The 10,631-nt window shown below is 39.9% G+C and overlaps 1 protein-coding gene across 1 annotated transcript; it reads right to left on the bottom strand.

The window, feature by feature from the left end:
- Positions 1 to 463: 463 nt before the first annotated feature.
- Positions 464 to 8,770, bottom strand: LOC110041318 (uncharacterized). The gene is made up of 6 exons (XM_089278103.1): positions 6,756 to 8,770; positions 5,499 to 5,593; positions 4,863 to 5,019; positions 4,017 to 4,086; positions 2,639 to 3,145; positions 464 to 1,764 (listed from the first exon to the last, which is right to left on the bottom strand). Exons 1-6 carry the CDS (start codon positions 7,182 to 7,184, stop codon positions 1,598 to 1,600), a joined length of 1,425 nt encoding a protein of 474 aa, XP_089134229.1. The 5' UTR covers positions 7,185 to 8,770; the 3' UTR covers positions 464 to 1,597.
- Between the last annotated feature and the right edge of the window lie 1,861 nt (positions 8,771 to 10,631).

The raw sequence follows: 10,631 nt of genomic DNA, 5'->3' as shown, positions 1-10,631 counted from the left end.
TTTCGGCTGAGAGATACGTAGCAAAAGACAGGTTTCGTTTCAGTTCCATCATCTTGTAGGCTGTTACCATCCCAAAAAGGTTGAAAATTGAGCGCTAACAAAAGGCTAAACTGCGAGAGAAGCGATGCGCCTATTTTCACGATTCATGTTCTCGGCGCCTCTCCTGAGACTCTTCGCGCGCAGTTACATATTTGGCGTCGAGGCTAATATTTCAGTCCGGGTTGAAATTTGTCATGTAATCGCAACAAAATTTCAGCCCCCCCCCCCCCCCCCCCCCTACCTGGGCTGAAATTCGTCATGTAATCAGGCCCTTGGTCGAACCTAATTAAGATTCAGTTCGGCACGGCCAAAGCACAACGTCTGAGCTGGGCCTAACCGCTGTAGATGAAATTGTGGATTGACGGTTCAGTTGGTGTGTTATTGCGTTTTGTAAAAATAGCCACAAATCAATAGTCATGAGAGCTCAGCAGTTCACAAATTTTATTCTGGTCGATAATGATGTTATTTTCAAGATATTCTTAAGTACCTAAATATTTTGGAAAATCTCCTTAATTCACAATTTTAATTTGCCATAGAACTACTGTGTTGCAATTGTATCTAGTGCGGCAAGTGCAGTTGCTATAGCATTGCAGTTGTAACACTTAAGAAAATCAAGGAGTATCCACTGAAATGCCTGTAACACGTCAATGCTAAAAATTAAAACTGTTTACTCTTGTTTTAAAATTCTTAATAGAATATTGCGCTACAAACACAAAGTCAAGATACTTAACTTGATGGTTAAAACACGTCTAAAAACTTCAACCATATTTTCTAATTGATGAATACACATAACAAAATCATTGTGCATTACAATGATGTGTTGATTGGACATAAAATGTCACTTATGATGCATTTACCTTTTTATTATTCAATCCATTGTATGCGGTTTTTTGAAATTTCATAAACATTGAACCTCCTAACCGACTCAACTGGAAGGACACCTCCATTTAGTAACCAAAGTGCTTTTCCTTTCTTAGGTTATGTTTTGAATATATATCTTAACCAATGATATTAGCTTCCAAAAGCGACGACCGCACACATTTTTGCTGTCTCCCCTTTTACTTTGTCTCCGAGTGGAATTTTGGATTGTTCATTTTGGCTTGGGAAACTGGCTTGGGAATCTATGAAGAAAATCTCAAAACGTCTATCCCAATTTGCCCCGACAACAATTCGCTTACCTCCTGTAATGATCTATTACTATAACAAGGACATCAAACACCTCTGTTTGATTAAAATGTCTTATAACTGAGGAACCCTTTAATTGTGAAATTTGCTGCTAGAGGAAATACATTTTAGGGAATATGCTATTTTAGGTTGAATCTTTCACACTATAGTTATGTAATTTTATTTAAAAAGGGTGTACCGCTTGAGATTTCCTGCATACCGAAAGTTTAATGAAAGTTTTATCCTTATTTACTCTTTTCATTTTTAAATGAATATTCATAATTGAATGATAAAAGGGAAAATAGCCTGATCTAGTGTACTTCATGGCTAAAATCGACAGATTTTAAGGACCATTAAGTGGTTTTATGCGACGGCAGGCACTGTTTTAACTTAGTCACTTGACATTACAAGGCAGGTGGCTTTCATGCATTTCAAGAGTGCTGATTTTCTCATCACCTGGAGTTGCAGCCTTCAGCGAGCTCTTCTCCTCCTTTGCGGCATTCCTTTCGAACATCGATCCTGCACTTTGATCAGCTGAGCTCATCATAAGCTTCAAATCTACTAATGCGAGAAAAGAAGTACATTTTAGGAAACTGCAATCATTTGTAATCAAGGTAATCAAGGTAGACGTTGAGCATGAACTGACGTGTTGTCTGTATCGGGGAAACATTGAGGTATATATAACCCTACAATAAAGAACGAAACCAATATTTCCAACACTGAATACGAAAAAGTTACATACATTTCAAAAAATAATAGAGTTAGTAGCTTTGTTATAGCTTCGCTGCCAAAAATTAGTTAAAACGTACACGGTATGATTTAAAAGCATCTTCACGCATTTTAAGGTCGTCACACACGAGGGGACCAGTACTTGCGACTAGCCCCTGCAACAAGTCGCGGGGACAAGTCCCATCGCGTGAACTAGCCATTTTTGCCACAAAATCTAGTCGCAGGGACTAAAATTTGGTCCTTGCTACTATTCCCACGAATTCAAACTGGTTTGAATTTTTGGAACAAGTCCCTGCAACTTGTTCCTCAAAACGCCTCGTTTAAAGTGTTCTTGGGACAAGTCCTTGCGACCAGTCCCTTCGTGTAAACTCTTCAGGGGACGTCTAGTTGCAGGACTAGTCGTAGGGACTTAAGTCCCCTCGTGTGCGGCGACCTTTAGGGTGGTTAGCAATGCTTTACTGCTAATGTACTTGGATTGATCGATACTGGCAACCCGTATCCCTTTATGCTACAATAATGATATTAAACGAATGGCTCAACCTTTGGTGAACAACTAATGATTATCTCTTTGGCATAAAGTGTACTCATAAAAAAGGTGACTGACAACAATGACAGAAGTTGTTAGTGTTAAGCGAGAGTCTGTATAACGGGGCGGGCTTTAACTTCGTCACATTAAGACACCTTCAGACATTATTCAGACGGTCACCTCTTTTGGTGGCACTTTTGTAGATCTCCTTTTTGTGGAAGCAATCCCAGATGGTCCCGATAATGGAGGCCAGCATTAGGGTACCAACCACAGCGCCAAAAGGGATCAGATACTGTGTTAAGTCTTTAAAGTAAACCCATTGGAATTGAAACTTGAGCTTTTCGTTTTCCTCCAAGAGATCTTTGCACGAGCTTGATTTCGACGCTTTATTTCGTTGGTTTCCTGTTAATGCATGGGGGTAATTGCGGGCTAAGCGTGTCTGTGTCTTCATACATTTGATGTAACTCTTTACAGCTGCCATGTCGTCAAAATTTTCGCCGTTTGCGCAGTCATCGTCAGCAAATGGGTCGCTTGTACAAAATAGCAGCGCTGCACTAACTTCGCACTGAGGCAGGAACTGAAGCACTCGCAAGGTCTTGAAAAGTTCTTTGTCGTCACAGTGGAACAACACTACAGAATCCATTTCTTCAGTCGAAGTCCTTGCAGACTCTGAGGGGTCACTTATTTCTAAAATTGTGACAGTTGAAATACTTTAATTAGTTGATTAAACGACCCATGGGCGAAAATAATTGATCTTATTTCCTACAAGTAATGCATGTCTTCGACTACTTAATTATCCACATGACAACTAAAGAGAGCTGTTTTCGAAAGAATTTTGAAAACTAATTGCGGTCCGGGGATCATTTGCGGTACAATGTGAGGTTTATTTGAGGTAAACTTCACTCGGAGATCATTTGCCGGCCTGTACAGCCCAGACAACTAACAGGCCTTCCTTTACCAAAAAAGAAAAGAAAAAAACCTCAAAAACAATAAATAAATAAATAAATAAATAAATGAATAAATAAATAAAATAAAAGATAGTAACTCAAATTGACAAATACATTATTTAAGAAATAGAAAGCATGTACCGTGTTTCTGTCAGGTTTTAGTATAAATCTACTTATGTTCTATCACTGATGCCGTTCTCTGATTGGCTACGCTACTCACTATCTATTCTATGATAGATAGTGAGTAGCGTAGCAGTTTGCCTCGTTGACAAAATGACGGCCGCTTATTGACGTTTTCGAAGTGTCTATGAAGAGGATTGAAATCAATTTTAAACTTCTAGATTTATACTAAAACAATTAAATTATTCGCTCTCGATTTCTATCGCGTGATAGTTGACGAGGGCGCAGCCCACGTCAACTATCACGCGATAGAAATCGTGAGCGAATAATCTTATTGTTTAATAGGAGCACAATTTTAAACCAGTTAGCGCCCATATTTTCTTTGGGCCATTTTTTAAGAAGAAATATTAAGCTGTGTTATACTTGGAGACAATAAAATTAGTGTTATTGCAGTCGTTGGAAATTAGTTCAAATCACTAGATTAACAATACCTTCTACAATAGAATATGTCATCTGGTCATCAACGTAATATGACTTAGAAAGTCCAGGCGGAACTCCAATCTATAGAAAGACAGATTCCACAAGCTAAATATCCTGATTTTAAGCTATTTAATGATCTTAAGAGTGCATAACAGCTGCTCTTCATGCGGACCCTCTATTGACGTCAAACTGGAATGTAGAAACGTTTGTTCCTCAGGAAGAGGGCAGAGAAATATCTTTGAAGCAAGACTAGAACCAAAAACACACTCAAACCACATATGTATGGGACCAGGTGAGAGGCGAGCGCTCTCATCTCTACATCATCTCTACTCCGTAGAACTCTCCCCAAGAATACTTCAAGCTTTAGACCACACTGTATTTGATGGGACCAACTGGGGAGTGTTTCTTAGGACATGGCTGGTAATTGACTAGCTATGAAGCGTGGTGGCAGGTGTAAAACAGCTACAATTATGCAGGATATGCTAGGGATCACGTGCACGGATGTTGCAAGGTGTGGTGTAGATAACAAGCGTATATACCAATGGGCATGGCAGGCATGCTTACAGGGATTTATGTCACGGAAATTCGTAAATATAAAATAAGACACCTCATGAATATCTCCCTAAGAACTTCAAGGAATGAATAAAAGAGTATGTTACGTAACAAGTAGTAGAGTACGTTATGTATATTTAATCCTGGTTTTTTTTTTTTTTTTTTTTTTTAAGAATGAACCTATCAGGATACTTCAAAGAGTCAAACACAATGTCACAAGTTGTCTCAACGGTTGCAAATATTTTTCTAGTCAGATTGTAGAATGTAAAATGCGAGTGCAGTTACCACATGAATTGCCTATTTACCTTTTTACCAAACAGATGGTTGCCACGGTCCAGTTCCTGGGTTACCAGACGAGCAGAGACCTGAGCCGTAAACATCGTCAGCAAGATGATCCCTGCGACCATCCACACACTTGCGACCAGCCGGGCAAGCAATGATTTAGGAGCCTTGTCCCCATACCTACACACGTATAACGTGCTAAGTTATTGAAGTTGAACCCGGGAGTTGAACCTACCGGTAAGTGACCCCACATAGTGCTAAACATTGGTGGCCACTTAAGAGAGGTAAAAATTAGTGAAATTCGGCTTACAATAACCCGGCTTAACGCTAACAAATGATTAAAAGTTAACCGATCGCGAAGTATCAATTTTTCCCCTAAAAAATGTTTTTCACTTCTTATTTTTTGTATAGTTTGATATTACCCAAGCTCAAAACTGAAGGACAAATAATAAAAACAGAAAACGTCACCTAAAAAAAATACAAAATCTGAAATTAAAATTAACGCTGATCTTGGGTTAGTTCAATAGGACGTTGAACAATCCGGCCCAAAATAGCCACGACACAATTAGAGAGAACTTGAAGACAAGGAAATTAAGCTGCTGTCGTAAATCTAAAGAAACCGTCCCCCAGGGATAAAAAACGTTTCTTTGTTGACTTACCCAACTGTTGTCATGGTAACAACTGCCCACCACATGCCGTCAGCAATTCCCCTCCAAAATCGTCTCGGAAACTGTTCTGGATTTGACCCGCTATCCTTGAAAAAAAAGTCAAGCTTTAGCTGAAGGAACAACTTGTTAATTTTAATTATCAAAATGTAAATTGTCTTTGCTCGCGCCATCATTACGTCAACAGCTCGGTCTAGTTCTGTGTTTCTATCGAGTTATAGAAACACGATTTTTAACCAATCAGCGCGCGTATTTTCTTAGGACTGTTTTCTAAGGGCCTGTTTACTTAGAGGGAGGGTGCCCCGGCTAATCGAGCTACCCTGGGAGGGCTAACTTCTCATATGTTTCTTTAGAAAACGCATCGAAGCGTTTACATGCTAGACAGGGTAGCCCACCTACCCGGGGCACCCTGTCTACTTGCCCGGGGTACCCGGCTAGGCCGATAGCTTTTTACCACGTAAACGGTTCGGGCCGGTCTATCCCGGCTAGCCAAGGTGAGATAAACTGCGAAAACATGGCAGCGCGAGGGGAATTTTTTCGTCGTTCTATACACTATTCACTGTCCTACACACTGAAAACAGGCAGCCAGCGGAATGAGCGATAAAAAAGTTAAACTCGCCGCCAAAAAGTTTCTTTGTTCGACCATTTTGTTTGTTGTGCTTAGCGGCCGCTCAAAAGATAGCCCACGCAGCCCACTCACTGTTCCGGTTAGATTAGTTGCATGTAAAGGCGAGCTATGTGTCAACCCTTCTAACCGGGTAGCCCTGTTAGCCGGGGCACCCACCCTCCATGTAAACAGGCCCTAAAGGAAGATATGTTCGTTTGACTCCGGTGGGTAATATTGGAATCTCATGCATAAATAGACTCTCTTTAATGTTCTACAGCTGATGCAGGTGGCTAGTGTTGACTATAATAGAAATGGATAAACGTGTTTACAAATTGAGACATGGTTCATCGGCGTCAGTTCTTTAAAGGCATACATTATTGATGCTGATCGTGACTGAAAACCCTTTCAATGGAAGCTCAAAGTACATGTGATGTGTTTGTTTCTTTTTTCGTGTTTCTTCAAGAACGCGAAAGCTTTCAGGCCGCTCGACTGCAAAACAGCTATTCGACTTCTTGCTGCTGAAGAGTGCTGTCACTAAAATCCGTTTGAGGGCAGGGAAAGTTAAGAAATGTTCAAATGAGTCGGCGAAACACGCTACACGTAAAGGAAACTAGCTATTATACAGCCTATTAAGTTATACTTACTAAAACCCAAATGATCATTCCTGCGAGAGCCGCACATGAAAAACACAACACCAGAAGAGGCCACAACTCTAAGATAGACAAGTAGGCGATGGTAGCGAGATCGTGTCGACTCTTCTGTCGCACCAGCACTGGGTGAAAGGTTTCAAACTTCAAAAATTCTTCCTCAGGATCGACAGTGTCAAAACTTGGAAACAAGATTTTGAGTGTTGTATTTGTGCTAAAGCCACTGCCGTTTAACTTTGAGCAGTATCTGCTGGCGTTGATCAAAGTTTCATTCCATGCTCTTAATCGAGAATCAAATTCGGCCGTAAAGAACGGAAAATTCTCTTGGTAGGCGGAGTACTCCCACTCGGTTTGCAATTCTGACACATCCGTTGCTTGAATACCGCAGAAGTAAGTCACAATGAACAAAACTTCCAAAACAGTCATTTTCAGTTAAGGACGGAACGTCGGCGGCTATGAAGGCTTCAGACAATATCCCTTTCGATAAATAGTGGCGCACAGGCTTGTAACAAATAAAACCGCCAAGTGATTATAACCAGTCTAGCCTGTCTGAGGCAACTTGGTTGTTAGTTAGTTATGCGCGTTCATAACTATTGTTTAAATGAATAATTAAAACTCAAAAGTTAATACTTTCACCTAACTGAGCATCAATTATACAAACATTGAGAGTACTTTGTTGTACCGAGGTACAAAAACATTCGCAGGTCTTTTCCAGGTTTCAGCAAAGGAGTCACAGCTTCTAACAACAAATTGTTCAGTCAGTCAGACGGCACTGAGTGAGCGGCGTTTATAATTTTAAGCAGGATAAAGAGAGAATAAGACCAATCATTCTCCAGCTGTTGTTATTTTATCAGATGCAGCACACATTGGCACCCTTAATGGTTTCAGTGAACTCAAGAGCGAGCATCAGCAGTTCGTCCAGTGTTGTAATCTTTATGAGGGAACGGTCTCCTCGCCCGCTAGGTGATCACACTGCAAAAGTTAGTTTAGTCATTGAAAATTTCACTTTCAGGTTTTGAAGAGGGACGGACCGAGGTTCATTCTCAGCCACATACACTGTGCGATGATTTTAAGAAAATAATGAATTTGACTTCTTGGACGAAAGCTTCAAATGGCGTTTGCAGATGTTTATTAACATAGTATACTTTGCATAAAATGCAGTTATTACCCTGGGGCAGAGGAGCGATTCTTGCATTTTATCATATTGAATAATTGACAGCGGCGGGTAGAAAGCAATTACCGACGCGGAAAGTTAAAAAAGAAAATTTAAATATGGTTTATTTGTAATGTTTCCATTTAAAGAATAGTGAAGAAACAGGAGAGGAATCTGGAGGAGTACCAACAATTCACAATGCTAAAAAATAAACGAGAGTAAAAATTTGTATGTACAGGGGCATAGTTTAGTGAGACAGATGCACATAAACAAGTTATAAGTAGATATAGCAAGTACATCACTTTGTAGATCTGATTGGTCATAAAAAATAAAACAAAAAGGAACCCATTAAAAGGCTGTCACAAAAATGTCGAAGAAAAAAACCTGATCAAAAACTGGATCAAATGGCAACGATGCTCTTCAATTTTATTTTCTAAAAAGTTTTTATCTACCAAGCTCTAGATTGTACAAACAATTAAAACGCCATTTTGTAAGAAACCTTGGACTCCTATAACTCTACAGAAACACAGAATTAGCACGAACGTTTGAAGTGAGCAAAGAGAATTTACATTTAGATGATCCAAACAAACGAGGAACTTTCCTTCTTTTTCCCGCGGCGCTTTCTAAAAGAAATACAAAATAGTTTCTCCGTGTTTCTACCGAGTTATCGATACACTCTTGAAAGTTCTAGAGAACTCGAAAAAACTTTGGAAATGGACGTCTGCGGCTGGTCTTCCCACAGCATTTCTCGTTCTCATTAACTTACGCTCCTGTTTTTACGACTAGATAGAAACATGGAGCATATTTTTTGTTTCTCAGTTACTAAATTTGTATTTAATTAATAGGTTACTTTTTTCGTGTTTTTCGTCGATACGGTCATGCAAACGCAAGACGTAGTCGAGGGTTTGTTTAGCCGAGGTCATGTTAACACGGAAAAAGTACTTTATTGCTTTTATAAAATATTTCTCAAAAATACGCGCGAATCTAAAACGTCACAACCGTGTTTACATACTCTCATCTAAACACACCTATCGACCAATGAGAGCGCGCGTAGTATATCAGTTATATATTTTTTATAACTTCTGATCGAAGTCACAGCTCTACTGCACCTGAGCGACAACGGCATAAGGCGAGTATCCAGTGCCTTTTGAAATAACGGTATTTAGTGGCTAAGGGAGGCCACCCTGACAGAAAACCCTGGCCTTCCAGGTTGGTGGATGGGCATGCGGCCAATCCCTCCATTCCGCAAAAGTTATTGATTGAAAAAAAAACCGATATTTCTTCAAAGAAGCTGTTCTACTGTATGGGTGTGAAACGTGGCGTATGACCAAACTGGATTTATTCCTACATAAAAAGTAAGAGTTTGAACAGGCTCATGAAGATCTTCTGGCCTATGAAAATATCCAATGACGAGATCCGTAACCGGGCTAGCATCAGCACCATCAGCACCATCAGTGTACAAATACACCAGCGGCGCTGGAGGTTCATTAGCCGCATCCTCGGAATGAATGCCAGCCAACATCCCACGACAGCAATAACTTGAGCTCCGGAGCGAGAGAGACGACGTGGTAGACCGAGGGAGACCAGGCGTAGAACCGCAAAGAAAAATAGGACAGCCTCTGGTTTTACGTCGTGGAGCGGGGCAGCAGTGGTTGCACTTGATCGCGTGGCATGGCGAAGAAGAATTTCCAGGGGGTTGTGGATAAACGTGAAAGTGATCGAAGTTGCTTAAGAATGAATCACAACTCGAACGCTGCTTATGGCTGCTTGCGTTGGGCTTCCTAGTGCACACAAACTTTTCGTCGATTTAAACGAAAGTATATCAGAGCAATTGTCGGCATGTCCTTTCTGAGCGAAGTTCAACATCGATTTGAAATTTGCAATAGCTTGGACTCCGTTTGGTTGAGCTAAGAGACAAATATTGAAATGCAACTAAAATTAAAGTTAAAACTAATGTTAGTGCCACTCGACTTTTGTCAATTGAAATGAGTCATTGTATTAAGTTTACAAATAAAGAGAAATTAAAGTCAGTTTCCTGTTTATATGTTAATTGATTTAACAATTTGCCGTTGCAAAAATTAAATGTATATATTAACAAGCTTAAAAAGCTCCATCGAAAGTTTGGAATGAATTGAGGCTCACTTCAACTATAAAAATACTACTTTTTTAAATAATTGATTAAATACTTTTGGGGGCGGTTGTGTTTATATTTGATTTCAGACTACTATATTTTGCTAAGCTGCTCGCAAGCTATAAATTTTTGTTGTTGCAGCCTCGGGTAGAATTTTCAAGACCTCGGTCACATTTTTTCACAATACGGACCTCCCAACCGGCAAATAACATATGTATTTGAACCGTATAATTATCCGTGATATGCTAATTAAAAATTACTTAATTAACCTTATACGGTTAGTATTCAACTGACTCAGTACCTTATCATGTGACTCGCCATGTTTCCTGTCTGAACATTTTAAGCAAAACGACCTGCAGACAGGGAGACCAGTACTAAGCTAGTCAGCCTTGAAAAAACCTTTTAGTTTGACTGATGAAGAAGACCGTTTTCTTTTTTGTCCAATCAGCACGCTGATCGTCATCTGTTTCCTCCGCCGGCATAGGTTGTTACCATGCTACCATAGAGACATTGCCATCCTGTTACTAGTTGCACGTGCTAGTTTTCCTAATATATCTTTGACAAAATTAAACCTACAAAAGCACTTTTA

Source organism: Orbicella faveolata, unplaced genomic scaffold, assembly GCF_042242905.1.
Source record: "Orbicella faveolata isolate gen_17 unplaced genomic scaffold, um_ofav_v1 contig_46, whole genome shotgun sequence".
NCBI classification, from domain to species: Eukaryota; Metazoa; Cnidaria; class Anthozoa; order Scleractinia; family Merulinidae; genus Orbicella; species Orbicella faveolata.
The sequence above is the reverse complement of the archived record's forward strand: the minus strand, read 5'-3'. Positions and strand labels throughout refer to the sequence as shown.

Excerpts from the sequence above, each read along its gene's own strand:
- LOC110041318 (XM_089278103.1), bottom strand. The coding sequence starts at position 7,184 with ATGACTGTTTTGGAAGTTTTGTTCATTGTGACTTACTTCTGCGGTATT. Across the intron at positions 4,087-4,862 it reads ACCATCTGTTTGGTAAAAAG|ATTGGAGTTCCGCCTGGACT; the intron begins GTAAATAGGCAA and ends GTCTTTCTATAG. Across the intron at positions 1,765-2,638 it reads CAAAAGTGCCACCAAAAGAG|TAGATTTGAAGCTTATGATG; the intron begins GTGACCGTCTGA and ends TTCTCGCATTAG.